The following is a 25,215-nucleotide window of genomic DNA, read 5'->3' as shown; positions in this document are numbered from 1 at the left end:
ATAAAGTAAACACAAATAAGTAAATAAATAATATAACATAGAATAATATAAATTAACTAAATCTAATGAAAAGTCAAGAGATGTTTAACAAATAGACATAACTCTTTAAAATTAAAATATAAAAGGGAGGAGAGTTTATTTTAGAGAGAGAAGAAAGGAAGAGAAGAGGAGAGGAGTTTAAAAAGGGAAAACGGAAGAGGAAAGTAATATGAAAAATAAGTGACTTTCGGAAAATGTATCAATGATATTGAAAGGATGTGAACCTTTTGAAAGGGTCATAATTATGAACAGTTGTGACTCTTCAAAAATATTTTGATTATAAAGTATTAAGACTTTTCCAAAGGATTTTAGTTATGAAGTGTTGTGACTTTTCGAAAGGGTTATAACTATGAAGTGTTGTGACTTTTCAAAGGATTTGTATTATGAAAGGTTGTGACTCTTGGAAAAGAAGAAATGAAAAAGTATATTTTTTCCATTCCTTATAATCAGAAAATGAAGAGTTTTGAAAAGTAAATATAGAGTTGAGATAATCTAGAAGGAATAATTCATTGAAGGGCCAACTAAGGATATAGCCACATAGACCTAGAAAAGAAGAAGGTAAGAAAGGTATATTTATAGATCATATTTATTTAATTATGTTTATGAATATAAGTTAATTAATTATTTAGTACATATATTTCTTACAAAATGATTAAGAATCCATAGTGCCAGTATAATGACATTAGTCACCTATATAAATGGCTTCATGCCAGTATAGGGTCAGGAGTCGTCTTATATATAAATGACTAAGATGGGGATGGATGGAATCTTATAGTGTCAGTGGAGGAAGTGAGGTCCTCGTATAAATGGCTATTGTGCCAGTGCAAGAGATGAGTAACCCTGTATAAATGGCTAGATAAGGACAAGATAATGGGTTATAAATAAGGGATAAATAATATATTTCTACTTTTTAGTATTTAATCCTAACATTTATTTTGCAAGTATTAGTGTCCTGATCTAACCCTAATAGTGGGCACATTACATATAATGGCTTAGATTCATTCATTTTCAAAATTTGCTAATATATCGGTGATAAATATAAATAAAAACTCCTCAAGATGTCTAAATATACATTCGTCCCTATGTAACAAGTCGGTGTATAATTCTTTGAATGTATTTTTATTACTGAGCTTCCACCATTTAGGATGGATTAATAAAGTCTTAATATTCATGTTGGTTATTGATAAAGGGAGATGAAGGCTTGTTGGTCTCTTTTGTTTGCCACCACTTGTCATATTGTTTGGCTGGTTGAGAAATCGAAAGGTAGTTGTAACTAAATTTGGTTGAACTAATCCGCCAAACTTATATATATCCATATTCATTCAAAAGTTGAGGTGTTAGCGTGTCAATGGTCGGACATATACAAAAGGAAGTATCGAAGATATTTAATTTTGACTTCTTTGTACAGAAGAATGCCACTACATGTGACATAATAGTGAGAAAGGTGTCTTGCTGTGAAGAGTTATAGAAGACATTTGAGACTTATGCATGTAGAACTGAAAGATATTTTTGAAATGGAGTTTTTTGTTCTGAAGACAATTATTTAGATTGTTTGCAAACTTTCAAACCAAGTGAGGAGGACAACAAACAATCGAACAAGGAGGATCACATCAGAGATAACATCTTAAGCGTATGTAGAAATGACAATGTTGGATAAAATTGCACTACAAGAATTTGTAGTAGATGAAGAGGGGAAAGAATACACATCAACAATAGACAAAAAAACTGTACAACCGGTAACATGGAGAATATAACAAAAACCATTAATCATCAATAACTTATATGGGCAATATGATGGGATTATATGAAGATCGATCAATATCAAACTACACTTATGAAGAGTTGTATATGGTATAAGACTAAATTGATTTGGATAAAGTGATGATGATATTTGGAACTCTCCTAAGATAATAGGGAATGATCAAATATAAAATATATTTTTCTCCTATGCTAATAAAGATAAGTGAAAGATGAATTATTTAAAATACTAGCAGCATTGAAGATTAATGTTGTAGTACCCCTCCTAGATGGAGACATTATAATAGAGAAAATTCAAAATTCAACTATTATAGATGCTTATACTTGTCGATTTGTCAACAACAAACATCTGGTATTCAACATTCCAAAAAGTAAACAATTATCTTGTAAGTATTGTATTCATCTCTCATGTAGCCTAGCATGGGGATAAATCTACAAGTTCATTACATTCAATCATATTACTATGGAATTAGACAAGTACAAGTGTGAATGAGAAACTACTCCTGTGAACAATGTTGCATCATTAAATGAATAATCACGTGCCTTTGATGACAAGACCTATATTCCACTCTACTCCATTCTGAAATACAATTACTCATCAAAATTGAAGAGTTGTTGCAGAAGGGATCAAGAAAGTATGCTCATCTCTACACACAATTTGGAAGATGATGAACTAGACCTCAATCCAATACTTTGATTAAGTATCTATAGGATTATTCAAGCGATTTGGAATAAGATCGTGAAGGAAATTCGTAAACTCTCAAAAGCAACAATGAAGAAGGATGATTTACCCGTCAATGGAGTCATTAGAGACAATTTAAGCATACCATTATAAGCTAAGTATGTACTTGAACTTGAGAATCATACGAGTTAAGTGGATGATCATGTATTTTCACTTGTAGTTGGTATACAATTTCTTTAGACTCTTTGGACTGATTGATATTTGAGGTTTAAATCATCTAATTGTTGCTTGAAATATAGAGGCTGATAACTAACATAGTTAGAGGTTGATATCATTCATGCATGATTGTCTCCTATTTGGCAAAATAGTGACTGAAAACTCTATAAACAATGGAAGAAGTGGGAATTTACATTGTGTGGGGGGGGGAATAATAAAATATGTTCTATTCCCACTTGAACCATCTTTAGAAAAGAGATATTCTACTCTCAAATGTCTATGAACCCTCATGTACAGATAAATATTCTTATCTTTGAGTTTTATATTTATCCACTCATGGTAGTCTCTTTCTTATTTGTAATTCTACACATACTACAAGAGTTATTTTCCTTGATCTTTTCTTTTATGTCCGAGGATGTTCTTGCAGGAAAAGAAGGTTGATTCTTTACACATGCTACCAAATATTGTGTAGACTCAATCATATGCCAGTAGATCCAAAGAAATGTTTGATCTAGAATTTATTAGTCATCTAATGATTAGGATGGATAAGTGAGGCTCTTGAAGCAAATATCCATGATGACTCAGATTATGAGTATCCTTCTATGTTAAGATGGAGTTTGACACTTCTTCAAAGGCAATGTAGGAGCTTAGAAGATTGATACTCAGAGGGAGTCTAAAAATACATGTGTATGACTGCATGATTTTGATGGGCCTACCCCTGTGTACATCATAAGGAAATAACAATTTCTCACTAGAAAGAAAGAAGATTGATATTAGATTTAGAGGGAGTTCAACAGGCATCCTTAGGTGAAGAGAGCTCTAAGGGAGTAACTAGAGGACCTGACTTCCTAGGACCATTGTTCAGAGGGAGAATTTTGAAGCATGATCTCTTCTCTATAAGGGAAAAGATTGAAATGAAATTCCTTGTAATGCATTCTTCTCTGTGAGAGAGAATTTGATGCAGAAGCCCTTGTTCCACCCTCTAACTTGGTTCATGGTGGTTACTATTTTGCATATGTTGATTATGTCATGAAAGGTGACGACCATTCATTGATATATATATGTATGTATGTATGTATGTATGTATGTATATGGAAGGTAGCTATTGTAAGGTGTTGATCTGATCAATAGTTTGACTTGTTGTCATGATTGACTTCATTAATTTGTTGTCTTGGAGTGCCGAAAGTCATGATAACGAACATATTGTTATCAAACTTCATTAAGTTGTTGTCTTGGAGTGTTGGAGATCATGATACTTGTCATGATAGAGACCATGACATTGTGATTTCTTGTTATTTGATAGACTACATTAAGTTGTCTTGGAGTGCCGGAAATTAAATAACTCATACGAGAACATAACATATTCTTTTGGTAGGCATCAAGGATTTGATGCCAATGCACATACCAAAAGAATATAAGTATGATAAATATCATATGATTAATATTTCCTATTGAATCATACTTCAGATTAGATTGAAAGATAACATCTAAGTGAATGAATGTATATTGATATCCTTAAATATGTCATTCCAAGAATATTATACTAAGATGATATCTCTTCATATACTTGAGAGCATAATGTGTTCTATAACAATCCTCCCTAGGTAAGAGGGAGTGTTAAGTTTGTAGCTTCAATCGGATTGATTCAATCATGAGATACATTGTTGATGGTAAATCATCATTTTGACAAATTCTCTTATATATATATATATATATATATATATATATATATATATATTGTAATATATATTATGTTTTGTATATTATATATTATATGTATATATGGCTATTTATATTATTGTTAATATATTGTTATTATTTAATGATGATTAACTGTAGAGACATGTCCCCTTATGAGACATTTCTCCTCTTCTCATATATACAAGTCTTCAAATCTGCATTTGGAATATGCCAACAAAAATAACAATGTTATTCCATTTGCAGAAAACAATCTTTAATAACTCAACATTATGTGTTTAAATATATCTAGAAGAAGCTTTTTTCTTTTGTGTTCTGATTTATTGACTCACTGGGTGCATCTTGTCATTGGATTTTGCAAGAAAAATGTATTTCAAATTAAATTTAAGCTACTTTTTAATTTCACGGGTTTCGTGCCAAAAACTGGCCAAGCCTTTCTGAAAAGTTTTCAGGCCTTGGCACATTTTTGGCTTTGGCAGGTTTTTCAACTATGTCAGAATAATATGGTCTAGATACCAGCACTCAAAAATAGAAAGCATCCTCTGCTTCTAGGTATTGTAGTTATTAACTTCTTGCCATTGAAGCACTCACTGCTTTCCAACATAATGTTGTTAAACAGTGTCATCCCTTCCATTACCGAATGACATGGAAATCAAGATCAGCTTCTCAAAAGCTTCAATGCTGATTCTGTCAAAAAATAATAGTAAAATTTGAGTGAGCAGTTGGTATGAATTTAAAAAACTCTGATTTTGAGGTCAAAATCAGTCAAATCCCTCTAGTTTGAATCCCAAGGCAGTTTGCTCTGGAGAAACCCCCAATTTTATTGCACAAATCAGTCAAAAAACATAAATTCACTTTTTTTTTTCAAAAATTCTGCAAAAAGGCCTGGTATGAAACCCTAGGTGTTGAAAATTTGCACGAAACCCAGAAAATTTTCAGAAACCCTAGCTCCAAAAAATCTCAGAAAACCATTGCCAAATTTTCAACAAATAATATTAATGAGTATTTTAAATATACAATAATGAACCCAAAACAAACAATTCATGTTATACAAATGATGGAAAAGCCAACATCCTTTTTATCATACAGCAACAGGTTTAATCTGAGTGATTAAAAAAAATTCTATTGGTTTATAAAGGGAATTTATTGGAGGAGACTAGATATTTGTAGGTGTGAAACATGAGGTAAATTGTCAATATAATCATCTTTGTCCTCAAGATTTAGAAGCTTGTCAGTCCTTCCATCTATAATGTAGTTGATGGAGTGAGGCCTCTGCCTAGTTTATTCCTCATGATGGATCTTTTAAATAAATCCAATATGGTAGAAAAATTTCATGCAGTTGAGTTCAGAAGGCTCCCACTATTTATCCCACTGCAAAATCTGGGTCAAAGACATGATGGGGACTTTCTAATAGAGGAAACCAGAAACTTAGTTTCAGTCTTGCTTCTGATAACTTTAGTTGAACCTTATATTCATATCAATTTTGACACTCCTATTGAGGCAGGGGTTGAAATCTGCTTTTGGAGGCCATATTTGGGGAATACAGTCATTATTTATCTCTAAGGGCCATGAGAAAGGCTTGACCACATATTGGATTTTCTTCCATGATTCTTACCACGTAGTTAGAGTTAAGAAGCGTTGAGAAAATTACATTACTTCTTGTTTATGCTTCTACAACTATAAGGTTTATAAAAGCACGACACAATTTGTTTGTGATGCTTAATATCTGAATTCATTCTGTCACATATTTTGGTCACATAAATGTGTGGAACATGGACAGCAAATACATTAACATTCATGATCAGTTTTTTGTTTCCGATTCTACACATTGTCATTTTTTATTTGTAAAAGGCTATTGTGTATAGTATATACAATATATTGCTTTACTCACCAAGATGTAATCCCCAGCATTTATACTTTGCATTAGTATGTTTAGAGCTTACTAATGGCCAGTGTTCATTTCAGATATCCGAGCAGGCTCTAGTTGGAAGGAAAGAAACATTGGAGCTATTGTATAAACTCTTCAAAGATGGCTACTTGCAGATGCAGGTATTACAATTTCTGCACTGTCTTTTCCCAAGATTTATGTGTACTAGTACTCCTTTTGATATGTTAACCTGCAATGCTTAATGATTGACATTGTCATGTTGAAGTGAAGTGAGTGTTTGAAAGGTTCCCTAACACAGAAATTTAAAAAGTATAGAATCATAGATACTCTATTATTTGAGAATTGTCACTCTGATGGGAAAACTTGTAGTAAAAATTAGACATCTTTGCAAAGAGCAGATTAATAAAATCTATGATCCAGAGATACATCTACTATAAGCATGAGCAATATACATTTGATACGTCACTGTAATGTTTATATATGGTGATGTTTTGAATAATTGCTTTTCAGGAAATTGCAAAATCTCAAGATCATGCTCCATCAAAAACTTTCTACTTATGGCGGGTAAACTACCCCAACTTGATGGAGCGTATTGTTGATGATATGTACCATGCTGCTTCAAATCTTGGGCAACGACTTGCACATGAGCTTGAACAAGAACAAGAGGTGATTTTTTTTTTTGATTGCTATCATTCAATGTCTACATGTGGTGCAATGCTTAGTGCTTGAATTGGTTGATGGTGAAGAGAACAGTGAGCAACAAACAACAATTGTTTATCCCAAGGGAAATCATGCATTGGCATCTCTTGATAAGATAGTTTATTAGCATCCAAGAAAGTATGTTAGGTATATTAAATCTAGGGAATTTATAAGATAAATTGAGAAAAATTAAATACTTATATGCTAGGTTGCTGGTTTGGGTTCCTGTTCAGGTTTGAAGAACCAGCTCATTGGTATGGAATTTTTTTTGAAATGGGGTTGGGGTTTGGGTTTGTTAGTGTGTGTGTGTGTGTGTGTGTGTGTGTGTGTGTGTGTGTGTGTGTATGTGTAGATAGCTAGATAGATAGATAGATATGCAGCCTAGAAGGAAGAATTAGGATTTGAATGCCAGATACTATCATAAAAACTACAAAAAGACCATAAACTTGTAATCATAGCATCATATGAACATCAAAATATTAAAATAATAATATTGAGTTTAGGTATCGTTGTTTTAGTTTTAAACAGTTGGAACTTTTTATTAAGTTTCCATCACCTAATTGATTGCCTGAATCTACTTCTTCATCAAAGGCATTAGCTGATTCACAAGTAGTGCCAATGCCAAATGGAGTCAGCTGCACCAATAACATTCTCGCTATCCAAGTCTTCAAATGCTTATTACTTTTTCACTATACAATGAGCTTGTTTGCTTGTAATTAACACCCTACTTGAATTTATCACCATAGAGAGCTTGCAATTAATCAAATAGGGGTCATTATATGCAATTGGATGTAAAAATTTCACAGGACGAGATCTTGAGGACTAGCTTAAAAATTAACCTGTACTAAATATCTGACCTTAACATTTTTTTTGTGTTGTAATGTTAAATTTTATCAATAATAATAGTTTCCTGCACTAAATTATAGAATTTTTCTTTCTCATCCCCTTTATTTTATTTCCTTTTGCGATGAGCTCTCGCAATGTGCTTTCTACCTGCCACGACCGACATCACCCTTGCATTTTTGCTTCCTGTGTTGTATTTTCTACATAGCTCCTCCGCTTCTGATCTCTCCTTCCCTCCATGCTCGAGGCCCTTCATCGTTTGCGTTTGCTTTCCGTCTCTGCTGCATCCGTGCTTGGGTGCCCTTCATCTTTTGTTTGCCAGCTTCTCTTCCTTCTCTCCCTCACGTTGGTGTTCGATCTGACTGGTGTGTTTTTCATCGGGAGTATTGGTCTCAGTCTGGTGTGCTCTGTTGATGTTTAGCGTCAGGAGAAGCAAAAAATGAATCTTCTATGATGACATTATTTGCAAATACATCTCAGAGATAGAAGCATTTGTATTCTGTCATTGATATCTACTATACATTTCAAAAGATATATCTATGCCACCACTATTTGATATGCATCACAGAGACATATGTACGTACATGTATTCATACTGATTTATGCATACATATACGTATACATATATCTTTGTTATGCATATGGAATATTGATAGTAAATGTGCATGATGATTGACCAACTTAATTGGTCGGGTTCCATATTACTTGTGGCAGATACTATCGTTTTTGTCAGGTTCCATATTACCCGCGACAAATACTATTGTCTTTATCGGGTTCCATACTACTCGTGTCAGGTATCATTGCTTGTGTCGGGTTTCTAACCCGTGCCTTGACTTTATTATGAATATTATTATTCTGCCCTTGTGTTGTTATCGAGCAACAATATATAAACAAACATTGAATAGTTTTCATGTTAACTAAACATGCCTCCGAAGAGGCATGTCCCTACATGGCTTTTGGGCCACGTAGAGACATGACTCTTCGGAGTCATGTCTACCTCCATTTATATATATGTGTGTGTGTGTGTGTGTGTGTGTGTGTGTGTGTGCTCATTCGACTGCAGTGAAAGCATCGATAATAGGCATTCGAGTACCTGTAGTATAAGATCAGCATTACTGAATATTATTATTATTTACATCATTTGTCTTACAGTGATCCAATACAGTGATCGTTGCTGAAGAAGGAAGACCATTAAAGACCTTGCTGCAATCACGGTGAAAGATAAGTACTTTCATTCTACATATTTTTGAATTAGAATTTATCTACAAACATTTTGTAATTGTTTGTCTATCAGAGATCCTACATTCTTAACATGCTCTACATGTGCCCAAACTGGTGTGATTGATGTCGGGTTTGTGGGTGTTTCTTGTGTGCCTTTCGTTTGTGCCTTATTTCGTTGTTTTGAACTAAGACTTTTGTGCTTGGGCCGCTAGTTTATCACAGGAATGCAAATTGGTGTGCTCAGGCTGGTGGTGATCTTTGTCTTACTTTCCACGAGTTTCATCATTGTCTCCTTGTTTGTGATCATTGGTGTATTCTCAAGGTATTGAGTTCTGGTTTTGATATTAGTTAAATCTCTGCTCACGGGATCATTTAGTATTTTCTTCAACCTAACTCTGCCACACCTTCAATATCACCTTTCATCAATTGATTACTTCCATTATGGTTTGCTGAGTTGCTATTTTGTTGGCTGTTAATCGATTGCTACAATGACAATAGATGATAATTGTCTACCACCTCTGACCTATCAGAGTTTATGTGACCGTGTGAGTAAGCTAGAGAATGACAACACTTTACTTAAAGAACAAGTTTTCGTATTAACATTTGAAATTTCAGAGCTCAAACAGTCTACAAAACTGAATACCTCACATATCAAACGCTTTTCGATACCTTCATTTCTGAAACAATAGGCTTAAAATCCAATATTGAATTTGTTATTGAACAACTAGATGGGGTGGACAAAATAAAGAAACAAGTAGTTGAAATGGCTACAATACATTCTTCTTTGATTGTTGAAACTGAATAGAAGGTGAAATCATGGGTGTCTCTCTGCACCAACACAGACACAGATACTACGACACCTTGGTCGAGCTTAGACAAGATCGTCCAGGAAAAAATTGATGATGAGCATGTGAGACTTGCACATCAGCTCAACTTGAACGTTTGTGGTCTCACCCACTTCCGACCCTCTTGTTGTTGGACACTCTTTTCTCTCTGAACAACTCGGTATCTTTGATATCACTTTGGATAAGTGCTGGTTTGGTATAGGAGATACCCTTTTCATCAGGTTTTCCTCTTTTTCTGATCGGCTTCATGCCCTTAAAACGAAGAGAAAGTTGTTCTCTTTCCCCTTTAAAATTTATCTTGACGAAGATCACACAAAAGCACAGGTTATAGAGCTGAATCATGCTCGAGGTATTGTGGCAAAGGCTAGGTGGGCTAGAAAATGGGTTGTTATTAGGAATCTTAGAGCAGTTGTTCGTGATTATCCTCCTTGCAGATGGGAAGTGAGGCCGACCTCCAAAACCGCATGACGGTGTCAACAACAATCTAACAAGAGGAAGTCCCCTTTTCTTCTTATCAACAATTGGAATGGTAATGGCTCTTTATGGTCATTACTTGGTCTCTTTCACGATGTGGTGGGTTCTGCCAATATTTTGGCCATCACAAAGACCCACGAGAGTCCCATGCGCCCTCTTCCAGGATACCAATGGCTGTCAGTTTGCAAAGAAGAGGTCCGCACTTCTGGTGGGGTCAGTGGGTCCGAGGGTGTTGCTTGTTTGATCAGAGATGATATTTTCAGGCCTACATCTTTGGTCCTCTTTGATGCCTTTGCCACCAACAAAGGGACATCTTTATTGCAGTATTTTATTTTCCACCAACCTCTTCTCCATATGCCATTCATGATGCTGAGGATGGGGATTCCTATAGTGACCTTTCAGGTGAGCATCTCACAGTTTGCAGCTTTGGGTGATATCATAATTCTCGGGGACTTCAACGCATGGACCAGGAATCTTCAGACTCCTATACATAATTGTGGCTCTGATTCGATCTGCACTTCTGAGATAGATCCAACCAGTATGGGACATCAACATGCCTCGGATGATGCCCTTGGACCGCTCCCTTGTTACAGTCGCCACCTCCTCCAGCTATGTGAACGGTCTATCTGTCTTTCCTGGCTCTAACCTCATTGTGGTGGCACGAGTGTTGTGGACTATGTCATCACCTTTTCTTCCTTTATTCCCTCCATACACAATTTCACTATTTCTCATCTCCCCTTTGTTGACCATGCTCTTTTTAGCATTGATATCCGTGTCTCTTCTCGTTTATCGCCTTCTCCCCAGCCCTCCCGCATCTTGGCTGATACTACCTGCACCCCTACTCACTTATGTTATCTTGAGGGCGCTGGTGAACTCTTCTCCTACCATCTTAGGAGACTTCTTACACTAGCTAGTTTCAGTGATTCAAAGGCGGCCTCTACTATGTTTGATTTACTTGCCTCTGCTATTTGGGTTTTTGCTCTACTTTCTATCCCTCACCGCTCCTCTCCCTCTCTCAGGTCTAAATGTTGGAATATTTGTCCTATGAATCAATGGTTTGATGCTGATTGTAAAGCTTTCCATTGATCTATTCGCTCTGCTTTTGAGATTCATTCTCTTGCCTTCACTCACTTGCATTTATCTTACCTATGTTTTCTTCACCACAAGAAACATTCTTTTGCCTCTTCTCGGTGCAGATCTCTTTGCTTCACTCTTATTCACAATCCCCAGATCTTTTGTTGTACCCTTTTCCCTTGGTGTCCCCGCTCCACCCTCCATCGTCGACTTCCACTCTCTGACCTCTTACACCATTACGTTGTATGACATTCCAGGGCAGCCACCTCTTCATTCCACTCCACCTCTATATTGTCATCTATTCACCCCATCCAGTATTTTTGAGGCCATTAAATCCATGAGGTGTAGTAAAGCAACAGATGAGGAAGGTTTCTAGGGGGAACTTTTCAAACTTGGTGCTTCGGTCCTTGGATCCTACCTTCCTACACTCTTCAATAGAGTGGTTTGTACTGGGTTTCTTGAGTCCTGGTCACAGCATGTGATTTATTCGATTCATAAGTCCAGGCCTGCTTTTGTTCTAGGTAACTACAATTCTCTCATGATTGGGCATACTTTTGCTAAACTTTATGGCATTACTCTAAACACCATGCTATCTAGAGAGCTTGACATGAGAGGATGTAGAGTTAAAGGCCAGGCGGATTTTTTGGTGAACTATCAAACTATGGATCATGTCTTTACGCCGTGAGCTATTATTGAGGAGGTTAGGCACTACTCTGAAAAAGTCTATTGTTGTTTTGTGGACTTTTGTAAGGCCTTTGATTCTATTCCTAGGGTGGCCTTATTTCAGAGACATAGAGAGATTGGGATCTTAGATATATTGTTGATTGCTATTATGAGACTATATGAGAAGATGATTAGTAGACTCAGGACTCTGGAGGGTTTTCCTGTTCTGATTCAAAGCACCATTGGGATGAAGTAGGATTGCCCTCTTTCTCCCACATTGTTCAGGTTGTATATAGATGTGCTCGAGGATTTCCTTGTGAACTCTTTGCAACTTGGTGACGTGTGTTATTTACATCAGGTTTTGATCTCCATTATCCTTTTTGCAGATGATGTTGTTCTCTTGGCCTCTTCTCTTGACAGTTTACAAAGACTCCTTGATGGTTTGGCTTCTTTTTGTGATCAACGTTAACTTGTGGTCAATCTGACTAAGACTCGGGTTATGATCTTTAATTGTTTAAAGACCTCTCATCTTCATTTTTTCTTTCAGGGGTAGGAGGTTGAGATCACTTCTTTTTACATGTATCTCGGAGTGAAGTTTTCAGGGCCTCGCTTCAACTTGAGACCAGCTATTCAGTCCAGAGTTAGTAAGGGCATGGGTTCCCTAGCCATGCTCGAAAGACAGTGCTTCAAATATCATTTTCAGGACATTTTGTCCAAGTTGTCCCTCTTGGACTCCTTGGTTCAACTGATCGTTCTCTATGGTTCAGTGGTTTGTGGACCTTCTCTTGTGTCTGATTGGGCCTCTATAGAACGTGTTTAGACATTGCTTTTATGAGGTATCATCAAATGTCACAGATACTCTCATTTGGCATATTGTTCTTCTGTTGTGATTATGAGATCCGACATTAGCACTAGATCTTGCTGTTGATATGCTCAGGCCACCTCTCTATTGGGTTTGATCGGGATTGAGATTGATCGACTTCCCCCTTATCAGTTGTCGCTAGATGCTCTTGCACACCTCCTTCCCTCATGATAGGAGTTGAATGAGGATGCCAAGTAGGATATCTATAGACAGTACATTATTACTACTTGGCATAATCCTTCTGGTGGATTACGACCTAAGATGGCCTTTTATTCAGAGCATTTTCTTGAGATTCAGAATGGTATTATTGTTCGCCCTGCCTATCTTTATCGGCATTGGGGTCACACCCTAAGATTCTTTTTGGGCTCCTTTCAGAGCTGGCTCTCACCGTCTTCGTGCCCGGACTGATCACCATATGGTTAGGGAGGATGGCATTTGTCGACTGTGTACTTTGGCGGAGGTCGAGACTGGGACCTACTTTATATTTCGCTATCCCATCTACTATGAGATCAAAGGGAGATTTTATTGCCTTTTTAGAGATTGTTTTTCTCTTTCAATATTCTTTAGCTATATTGACTAGTGCTGTCTTGCACTCTACCTTCGAGAGGCCATCCAACTTTGTGAGCATACCTTACAATCACTCATACCTAAGGGTCATACCTCAAATCAGCTCATTACTGCCTTTTTGTCCCCCTTGTCTCCACCATGAGGCATGAAAAGGCCATCCATTATCGCTCATTCCAGATCATCCATTATCACTCATTCCAGATCAGTCAAACACTGCACCAATCTTTCCGAACAACAACACTCCTCCAGTGGTTCTCGGCAACAATCTAAAACTCTAGATCGTTCACGGTTATATCCTTCTGTGACTAGTTTCTTTGTACCAAGGAAGGATCCTTAGTTCTTACCTTGGCTTCTCTGGCTTCGTGTCTTGTTTTGTTTCTTCTCAGACACTGTTTGGTGCTCCTACTTTGGGCAGCTCTTTTGTTTGTATGCTCAGTCCCATAAAACCCTTGTGGTTTTTTGTTGGACATTAATATTATTATCTTATGTTATGTTAGTGAAGATGTACCTAGTTTGCACTTGATCTGCTTAGGTCTCTCCTGGTTCGACCTGATTTTGGCCCAAACGAACCACCCTACCTAGATTTGAAACGTAGCTGAACCCACAAGAGATTCTATTTTACTCCTAAGTGTAATGACAATAGTGGATACTATTTTGATGCTCAAGTTTCAAAATATCCAAGCTCCACTTCACCAAGTTAAACTACAACTACACAAGAACTGGTGCAATCTTCAAGGAGTTATGCAAATGATTTTCATATCATAACGAACACCATCAGAAAAAAACAATGCACATTGAATGATAGAAGTTAAGCATCCATAAAAGTGGGGTTTATGCTAACTTTGCACAAGGACTTATAGTCAGCAAAATGTCAAAAGTATGAACCATGAAAATTTATCGAAACATCATCACATTCTTTATTCAAACCAAAACACTTTATCTAATAAATCTAATCTAATCAAAGGAATAAGAGAACAAGCACACACTATGACATTTCAAATGATCATCAAACTTCAATGAGAATTGTATTGCCTTAATAGCTCATAGCAACAATCTCGAAATCAAAATTTTGTGTTTACAAATGAGAAATGAGGCATTTGTATAGGTCTTCTATTACAATGACTAGGCTGAATTAAAACAATAATCGATGATCCAAATTTGGCCACATCAGCCCTAATTAGGGTTAGGGCATAGAATGAGGAATCAACATTAATGAAGGGGTCCACAAGGACCAACAAAGAGAGAACCAAAATGTTAGGGGTTAATAAATGCCCACTATACATTAAATGTGTCTCTTCCCAGAATAGCCTATGTTTGAATGCTTGGAATTTGTCCAATATGGTCTCTAACTCGTCCGCACTAACACTTGGTGTTGATTCTTGTTCGAATTCCAAGATCACCATTGCTCATTCAAGTTTGCTCGAGTTGTCCATAGCGAAGGAACTCAGTTGAAAGAACTCTTCTAGTTTACCTCTTAGGTTGTCCAACATTATTTCATTCTTGGCCAATCTCTATGATAATAGTGATGCAACTATGTTGGAGATGTCTTCTTGAATATTCTCAACTACACTTCAATCGATGCCCAGTTGAATTGTTCAAACTTCAAACATTTCCTTGGCCATGATCATTGTGCTATACCACTGGGTCAAGTCATATTCTTCTCATTTTCTAACAACTCAATTCTTATCTATGTTTATCGTATGGATTAATTAAGAATCGCACACAGACAATGAATATGAACAACAAACAGCAGAACTCTTCTTATTATTATTCGCATATGCCAAAGACAGTACATTATGCTTCGATGATAAGATCTGATGATTACAATGCTTTCCGAAGGGGTTATAAATACTTTCCGAAGAACTTTCCCGAAGGAGTCCGTCGGCCACATACAACATGTCGCTACATAACAAAAACCTTTCCCAAGGGACCCGTCGGCTAATACACAATTTTCTTTCCGAAGGGACCCATCGGCTGATACACAATTTCCTTCCCAAAGGGACCCGTCGACTGATACACAATTTCTACCGACGACATCATCCCCCCCAAAAAGAAAAGTCATCTCCTGACGACTATTACAAAATCTCTGAGACAAATCAACAACCAAAATACATTGACTGACTAACTGGTCTTCAACACTGTCACCTTAACCAATCTGACATCTGACCCTGATAGCCACCTATGCCGCTTTTTGCCTTCCAATTCCGAGTACACTAAACTAAGTGTCGCTGCACTGCCTCCAATTGGATGATCAGCTCCTCCCGAGCTCTGTACGCATCCACCAAGACATCCTCATGGCCAACACCTACTCTCAGTGCCTCTGGTACACAGACACTCCATGCCTGCAGCAGCTCTAAGTCTGCTCAACTGGTTAGACTCCCACAACTGATATCTGCAACGACTGGGGGTTCAAGGGGCAACGCCCCCAGCAGGGTTGAGGGGCAGCGCCCCAGGTGCACAGTGACCAAATTAGCACTTCGCAACCCACATAGAAATGCACGGAACACACCATTTCTGTCATTATCTACCGATTCTGCACTCTTTCTGGCAACCACGGATGCGTCCCCTTCCCTTTGGCATCATCAGTCACTCATTCTGAACAACTTGATTCTGTCGTCGTTTTTTTTTTTTTTTAGAAAACCTCCTGTCACCCTTCTGTGATGAAATCCATACGGCTTCAATCTTGACACTGTCTGCTGATTGCATATGGATGCTTCCTTCCTGGAGCTACCACGCACACGGGTTTTGATGAAACAATTCTGAAGGCATCGTCTGTATTTCAATCTTTTGGAAAAGCCGTACTGCAATATGCTCCGAAGTCTTGAAAATCCGTACGATGGAAATTGACAAATTTTGGCTCTAAATTCCGTACGTTAACCTTCTCAAGCTATCAAAATCCGTACGGTGGTTACAGTGTTACAATATGCAACTCTTAAAAAACCGTACACTGCAAGGAAAAGCCGTACCATAGCAAAACTATACATCAACTTCCAAGATGGAAACTGTACATTGTCTTTAAAAACCGTACTACAAATATTAAATTGTCTGAAAAATCGTACAAAAACCATACACCATCGTTCAGATCTGGAAAACCGTACGGTACTCTTCTTCCTTCGAATATAAAAGACCGTACGGTCTTCTCCTTCCTTCAGGTGTTAAGGACCGTACGGTACTCACCTTCCCTCAAGAAGCCGTATGGTACTTGTCCCTTAAAAACAGTACGGACTCTTTCCTCTGGAAACTGTACGACACATTCCCTCCTCCGAGAAATCCGTACGGTGCTCTTCTTTACTGTGAAATCCGTACGGTGCTAAACCGTACGGTACCTTTTTTTAAAAATTTATTTATTTATTTTTTAAAACACACAAAAATAGCAATCAATTTTCCCTTTGACCGGCGTCACCGTCTGTCTGCAATGACGAAGGGGTCTCCCGAAAGCCATTCTGTGACGCAGAAGTCTTCCGGCCGTGATATATCTTCAACTTCGACCCATTCACCGCCTGGGGCACTTCGTGTCCATCCAAAGTCCATAATTTGATTGCTCCATTGTCCCCTACTTCCCGAATTTGATACGGCCCGACCCACTTAACTTTGAACTTGCCTGGTTTGATCTCATTCCGATCATCGTACTTCAACACCCACTGTCCGAGTTGAAACCTGCTACGCCTGTTCTGTGTCATCTCCATATCGCCCAGTTTGTTTCCGAAGCTCACTACCATGGACTCCGTCAGCTGCCCCTTCTGTCTGTCAATAACACATTCACTCTATACTGCTACAACTTTTATTGAACCCTTCCTCTTTGTTGCCTGTGCAGACCGTATCGTGTGTCTTCCTTGCTGTTGGTACCTTTCTGCTATATTTGTGGTTCGACGTAATACTTTCTTCTGGCGCAATCGTATAGTAGAATCTTTCCTTCTTTTGGGTTCGTACTGTATGTTCTGTCCTTCAGCTTTAGTCATATCCGCGTTTCCTTCTTCGGCTTCTCTGTGTTGCTTCAAACATTCATGTCCTCCTTCGGCTTCTCCATGTTCCTTCAAACATTCATTTCCTCCGTCGGCTTCTCTGTGTTCCTTCGGACATTCATTTCCTCCTTCAGCTTCTCTGTGTTCCTTCGGACATTCATTTCCTTCTTCTTTCTTACCTTCGTCGATCCTTAGCATATTACAACTTGGGAAGAGCTCATAATCCTCTATCTGCCAGTGGTAAAGACCATTTACTGAATCCAGATCGTCATCTCCTTCCAATCGTAGGACTCCCTCCTGATCTGGTTCCATATTCTGCCTCCTTTCATCCTCTTCTCCTTCGGAATCTGACAATAGAGCTTCTTCTCCAACCATCTGAGTGTGTAGATCGATGACATACTTCCGGCCTTTGCTTTCGAGTGATAAAGTATTTTTCTTCCAATTGTGCTTTGCCTTGGCTTGTATCAGCCACCCTCGGCCCAGAATGACATCATATCCTCTCCGCTTCAGTGGGATCACGACAAAGTCCAACAGGACTGGCTGTGTTCCAATCATCACTGGTTGTACTGTCAGGACTCCCAATGGCTTGATTCCATGTTGATCGGCCGTTAGTAGCTGGAATGTAGGCGGCCATAATGTTGGCTGTCCCAACTTTTTCCAAGTGTCTTCAGGTAACACATTGACATCGGACCCTCCGTCCACAATTGTTTCCGTCAATACAGTCTTGAGAATTCCCATTTCGACGACTGCCGGATGGCGTCCGGATGAGAGGGCTAACAACATCGGATCTTCAGCACTTGCGCCACTTTCTCCTTTTTGTCCACTGTACTTGCTCCACTTTCCTACTTCCATGTTCTCCTAGTAGTTGAGCAGCGGGAACGATGTTTGTGAGTGCCGATCGGAGCTGAGGCATAGTGAGCAACAGATCACTTATTTTGATAGGTATCTCGGCGTGCAAAATTTGCGGTACAATGTTCTGTTTTGCGCAGTTCCGTATGGAAGTACTCGGCGTGTCCTTCAGGCATGCCGTTTCTGCCTATGTTGCTTTCTGGATCTCTACCTGTGCTTCCTCTAGTCTCTTCTTTTCTTCCGCCGGGTCGGGGTACACTTTTGCTTGTTGCCGTGTGATGGCTAAAACCTCTTCTTCGTCCGTCCCGACGGTGATCAAGTTTACTCTTGACTTCGGACACCTAGCATCTTCATGATCACCAGGTCCACACCATTGGCATAACAACTTCGATGTGTTCGCCGTTGTACACTCTTGGGCGAAGTGACCCCACAGATTGCATGCGCGGCATTGAACAATCGGTCGACCATTCACATCATACTAAATTCGACTTCTTCCGCTTGTATTGTTGTTATTTTGACCATGCCGGTTGTTTCTGTATCCACCCGATGTGACACCTTCCGTACTAGTGTTCCCGTTCCCTCCTGATGGGGATGCCTCCTGTGTCAGGAACACTTGCTACGGTGTTCTTGTTTTCAAGTTGAAAGGGCATTCCTTTACCGGGTGTCCCATAATCTGGCAAATCTCACAAAATTGATCTTTTGGGCATGATCCCTTCGTATGGCCTTCTTTCTTGCACTCCGTGCACCATAGGTCGTTGCCCTTAGTCTCCTTGTTCATGTTTTTGAACTCTTTCATCATCCACATCATGTCCTTCTGGAGGGCACGGACCTTCTTATTGCTTCCCTCGTCATCACTGCTATCTTCTCCTGAAGATGCATCGTCTTCTGAATCGGACGAGCTATTTTTCTTCTTCTTCTTTGTCTTCTGGTCACTTTCAAGGTTCATTGTCCGATTGTATGCTTCATTGTATGTTGATGGTGGCAGGATCTTCATCTTTCTTCGGAGCTTCGGGTGAAGGCCTTCAATGAACCATCTTTTCTGGAGCCCATCTGCCGGTTTATTCTCCATTTTACTGATTAAGTCCTTCAAACTCCTGGCGAAGACCCGTACTGTTTCATTCTTCTTTTGTTTGGTATTGAATATCTCTACTACAATTTCATTATCGTCGCGCAGGAGTTGAAATTCTGCGATGAACTCCTTCTTAATGTTATCCCAATTGTTTAACTTTTGTGGATCAGTATCAGTAAACCAATCAATCGCAACACCCCGTAGGGTAGCGGGAAATTGTCGGATCCATTCGTTTGTATCTGTTATGCCATTTGCCCTCCAGATCGTTTCACAGGTTTTGCAATGTCGAATGAGATTGGCTGCTTCATCACCATCAAATTTAGGCAACTTTTCTTTCGGACCTGCCATTATCATTGTATGTTGAGGGTTTTGTTGTGTACCTGCGCTGTTTTGCACTCCCGCGCTGTTTTGAGCACCCGCACTGTTTTGAACTCCCACGCTGTTTTGAACACCCGCGTTGTACTGCACACCCGCGCTGTTCTGCACACCCGCGGTATTTCCAACACCCGCGTTGTTTTCTACACCCGTGCTATTTTCAACACCCGTGCTGTTTTCTGCTTCCGTGCTGTTCTCAACACCCGCGCTGATTTCTGCTTCCGCGCTGTTTTCAACACCCGCGTTGTTTGGTGAAGAAGAGGGTTCGTCAACCGAAGTTGTTCGTTCCGAAAGTATATCTCGGATGAAGAGGTCACTCCACTCTCGTGCTCCCTCGGCACTCCGAGCCGTGCGAGTTGATCTCCTTCCGTCAGTATTCTCTTCCCATGGCATATGCAGGTTCAGAAACTCCTCCCTCGCTTCTTCCACCAAATCAAGCCGTTGTCGAGTCTCCTTCAACAATCCTTCCCCACTCCTGTTTCCGTCGGCAATCTTCTGGAATCTCCTTCGACGCTCTGTCTGCTGAGCCAGAATTAAATTTTCCTGCGCAATGCGTATGTCATATTTTTCCTTCAGCTTATTCTTATCTTTGTTCAACTGATTCGACATTTAATTCATATCCGCCTGCGTGTGTACCAGGTCCATCGGGCAACGGCGCCAAATGTTTACCGTATGGATTAATTAAGAAACGCACACAGACAATGAATACGAACAGCAAACAGAAAAACTCTTATTATTATTATTCGCATATGCCAAAGACAGTACATTATGCTTCGATGATAAGATCTGATGATTACAATGCTTTCCGAAGAACTTTCCCGAAGGAGTCCGTCGGCTACATACAACATGTTGCTACATAACAAAAACCTTTCCCAAGGGACCCGTCGACTGATACACAATTTCCTTTCCGAAGGGACCCGTCGGCTGATACACAATTTCCTTCCCGAAGGGACCCGTCAACTGATACACAATTTCCTTCCCGAAGGGACCCGTCGGCTGATACACAATTTCTACCGACGACATCATCCCTCGGAGTCTCCATTAAATCCTCCAAGTTTGAGGTCACCTCATCTCGATTAGTGCATTCATCTTCTCATGACTCATTAATGCAATTTATCCTGGAAGGGACATCCAATGCCCTATCACGAATTTGCACCAAGTACTTACCATACTTGTATGCCTAATCCTTAATGCTTTCTATCCCTATTTATGCTCCTTGAGCAATCTCATTGATCTTGCCTATACCCTCCATTGATTCAATTAGAATAACATGAGGAAAAAAGGGTGGGCCTTCTTCTCTTACTACGTGAAGTAGGCAGTTTTTGTATTTGCAAAAGGCCTTGATCTTTCCTTTCTATTTCTAATATTTTCCTTCTAGTTTCCTCATCTTATCTTTTAGCACTTGTATAGAATTGTCAAATCTTCATTAACTATCTCAGAAGGAATGACCCAAATCAAACTCTGTCACATTGTATTCATCTCGACTAATTTGATCCTTTGTCTTATCGACCATAGGCATTGCAAACTATAGAGTTCTAGATCCAGATTCTCCTCTAATATTTTTTAAATTGTTTTAGCCTTCCCTTTCTCCTCTAGGTGGTTGACTCGGTTTAGAAACTCTTTCAACTCGAATGTCAGCTCTCTATAGCCTTTTCCTTGACCATTTTGGAACAACATTTTGATCATCTTCAACTATCAACTACTCTTTCCGTTGTACTATCCTTATATCAATCTCTTCTTCTACTACAAGACTTTCTACTGTTGTCTTTGGATATTTGCTGATCTCTATCTCTACTACTAAGGTTCTCCAATATGAAGATTTGGCCTACCACTTGGTTGTGTTTCCTGAAAAAAACTCTTCCCTTTTCTTTGTTTAGCACCATCTAAAGGCATCTCTCGTTCCAATCTCTCTCCCGAGAGTTGTTTTGGTCTTTCATTCCACATCGGCTGTTGACCCATCAACTTATATGTCAAGCTATCCCCTTGTACCTTCGGCGTGTCAAATTTTTCAATCAACTAACCATTTTGTGAATCCCAAGACAAGTGCAAATAATGTATGAATGTCTAAAATTTCCTTCCTTGACCATACATATGGACAGATGGTCTTTTGCTCTTTCGAGCTATATACCTCTTTTATATCAATATTCAGATCTCCTTTCACTTGGTTAGGCCCCCAAAACATCTTGTATGCTTTGATCAAATTGAGCAACAATCTAGAATACACACTCTTTCTAATCTCATTTTCCTTTGTAGCATTGGCCCATAAAAACTTCAAGGTGCACCTTGTGTTGGTATTTTATACTTGCTACCACTCTAATTTTGTTGTAAGGATTATAATTTGGCCTTCCCTGGAAAGAGAGTCAAATGGAAGAAATGTAGCTAGCCTGATTATCATTTTGTTGCTGTCAAACATGGGCACATTTCAACCTTATCTTCTCATATGGAAATTGGGAATTATAAACCCAACATTCTCTTTGTCCTCTGAATTCTATCATAAACTATTAGTTGCCAAGTCATCTCCTAGAGAACCATTTTATCAATGCGATACCTTGGGAGCATATATGATTGCACAGAACATCCTTGTACTCTGATGTAGGAGAAGGTAGGGAATTGGAAGAACCAAGCTCCATACTTAACAAATTTCATTGCGCTAACTAATAGTGTCATGTGCAATAAATTTTGCAGAGTCCTAACAATGCATATTGCAAAGGTTTCATTGACTTTAACATATCTTCCTTGGCATAATAATGCAATTGAGGTTGACATTCATGCAATCGGTGAGCATCACTTCCAACCATTCCTTTACACCTTAGTTCATTATACTTTGTATTTCAAGCTAGCGTGTAGGTGACATAAGAGCTCATATAAAACTTTATTGACTATGCCAAATTCACCATTTGCTCACTTAGGTTGTTACTAATTAGTCCAGGCCACTCTACATTGTTGAATATCTTGACTACTCGTTTGATGAAGTACAACATCTATGCCTCAAACTATTAGCATTGTGGAATCCCAAATATTCTATTCGATATCATGACTAAATCACTATATTCATGTTGAAGATCGAGCCAAACTAGCTTCATGGCTACTTAGAATGGTGGGATTTTCTCTTTCACAGCTATTTACTGTTTATGTTGCTTTCACAATGTTGAGTCCTAGTGGTGAATAGTCTAGGTGCTTGCTCATTTGATTTCATTACCATCTTCCGAAATGTAGGGATTCTGAATGCTTTTGAAATGGTCAGTGGACAAAAGTCTTCTATGACTTTTCCATCTGAATTCCTAATTGTTCAGTCATTTGGATTTTAGTGTCTTGAGCATTCCACGATCGATATTGCATGTTGAATAGCTGGAAGAAATCCTACTACAACCACGATTCCATTGTTTATAATCTAGGTTTCCAAGTGTGTTGGTTTGTGATGCTTCTATCTGAACATCCTCCTGTCGATGCACTCATGTCAAGGCATCCAAAATTTGTATCACCAACATCTACCCACTTTAACACTATCTTGGATTCAGGATACAACCCTCTTTGTTTTCTCTTGCGTAGTTGCTTTTGGTCACACTCATTCCCCTTGGTTTTGCCATTTCTCTTTCTTGTAAAACAAAATCAAACATGCATAAGAGCATAAGAGAAATGACAAAAAAAAACCAAATATTGCATTTGAAAGTAATCTTGTCTTCTGATGAAGAGTACTCCCCTTATTAACACAAACAGACAGAACATAATAGATAAATAATAGCAAATTGTGAGAATAGGATATTGGCTTCCTATTATCTCCAATAAAATAGAATTACAATATTCAAAAATATGATATGCTAAGCCACATAGGCATTTTCTTTACATTCTACAAGATAGAGCAACGATATACATCCCCCAAAGTTGTCCTAGACAACCCTACAAGCCTTCTTTATATAGGCAATTTTTAATTGTTCAAGAAGGTTCTAGAAATTTGAACCCTAAACTTTGAGGTCGAACAATCCTAAGATATTATTATTATATTTTATTACATTAGAATAGGCGACAAACAACATCATGACTCAAAACAAATTTTGAAGGAAATTCATTTCCGTCCATTTTAGGTAACACAACTTTCAAACCATAACTCGTCACCAATTGCATTGATTGGCTATTATGATCCCATTTCAAAAATACCACAAATTGTTCTAGAGCATGTGATTCACACAAGCTCCTGTCAGCTAAGGTTTGACCTCTTTTGGGAATCTGCAAAGTCTTCAAAATTTAATTTAGTGTTTTGTACCTTGTTGCCAACACCGGAATTTTTAATTATCTTCAAAATTAGACAAAAATGAAACTTTATCGACAAAGTGATATATTCAAAATGAACCTCTAGGGGAGAAATTAGAACATTCTAAGCTTTAATGACTAACTTACTAAAAATAGTAAGCTTTCAAAAATAACAAATCTGCACTAAGATAGCCCTTATTGAAAAGACAAACCAAAAATATTTTTGGGTGATGCAAGATTGCCCTTACAACCAAGATTCTCCTTAGTGACCATTCGGGGTAATTGAGAAGTGATGTGGTCACATCTCAAGTGTTCAAAGGAAAACCAAGATGGGTCACCTCCCCTCGTGAAAGCCATGATAAATCTTCAACGGGTTCACCTCCTTCCTTGACAACCATGATGAATCTTTAACAAGCCTTAGCATTGTACTATCTATGTATTCATTTTAGTAATGTGCTTCCTCGCCTCCTCATGCAAGTTCTTCAAGTGTTTTGAAAAGCCTTCAACTTCGGCACTACTTGTCTCCTTTTTGTCCAACTTCCATATCCTGTAATCATTTTGGGGACTACTTCCATATACTATTTGGAATGATGATTTACTAATGCTTCAATTGACATAATTAGTGTATGCAAATTTTACCCGTGGTAAGATCAAATTCCATCCCTTTGGTTTATCTCCAACCAAACATCTTAACAGGTTTCTCAAGCTTCTATTCCCCACTTTTGTTTGTTCATAAGTTTGTTTATGATGTGCTAAAGTGAACTTCAAATCCATTTTAACTTGTTCCACAATGTTCTTCAAAAATACCCAACAAACTTGGTGTCCTTGTCTGAAATTATGCTCTTTGGTAGACCATGTAGTCTCCCCATTTCTCTAAAAAACAATTCTATCACATGAATAACATTATTAGTCTTCATGCAAGGACTGAAATGTATCATCTTTGAATACTTATCTACCACCATAAAAATTGAATCATGCCCTCTCTGATCCCTTAGTAAGACAAGAACAAAGTCCATACAGGTATCCTCCCATGACTTTTCTGGTATAGGTAATAGCTAATATAACTGTGTATTTTACTTGGCTTCTTTTGCTATCTAACATACTCTACACCTCTGTACAAATTTCTTAACATCTTGTTGCAGTTGTGGCAAATAATATTTCTCGCTTACCAGATATCCAACCA

General features: G+C 38.3%; 1 protein-coding gene across 1 annotated transcript in view; it reads left to right on the top strand.

Annotated features, from left to right (window-relative positions):
* The window catches only part of LOC149568828 (RNA polymerase III subunit RPC82 family protein), a 315,995-nt gene that overhangs the window by 251,141 nt on the left and 39,639 nt on the right, over positions 1–25,215 (top strand). The window contains exons 12-13 of the mRNA XM_089821705.1: positions 6,359–6,442; positions 6,792–6,947. Coding sequence (XP_089677831.1) covers positions 6,359–6,442; positions 6,792–6,947 — 240 coding nt within the window. The remainder of the gene's footprint in view (positions 1–6,358; positions 6,443–6,791; positions 6,948–25,215) is intronic.

This window comes from Cupressus sempervirens, chromosome 3, assembly GCF_028749045.1.
Source record: "Cupressus sempervirens isolate cs-2001-9-10 chromosome 3, ASM2874904v1, whole genome shotgun sequence".
NCBI lineage: Eukaryota > Viridiplantae > Streptophyta > Pinopsida > Cupressales > Cupressaceae > Cupressus > Cupressus sempervirens.
The sequence above is the reverse complement of the archived record's forward strand: the minus strand, read 5'-3'. Positions and strand labels throughout refer to the sequence as shown.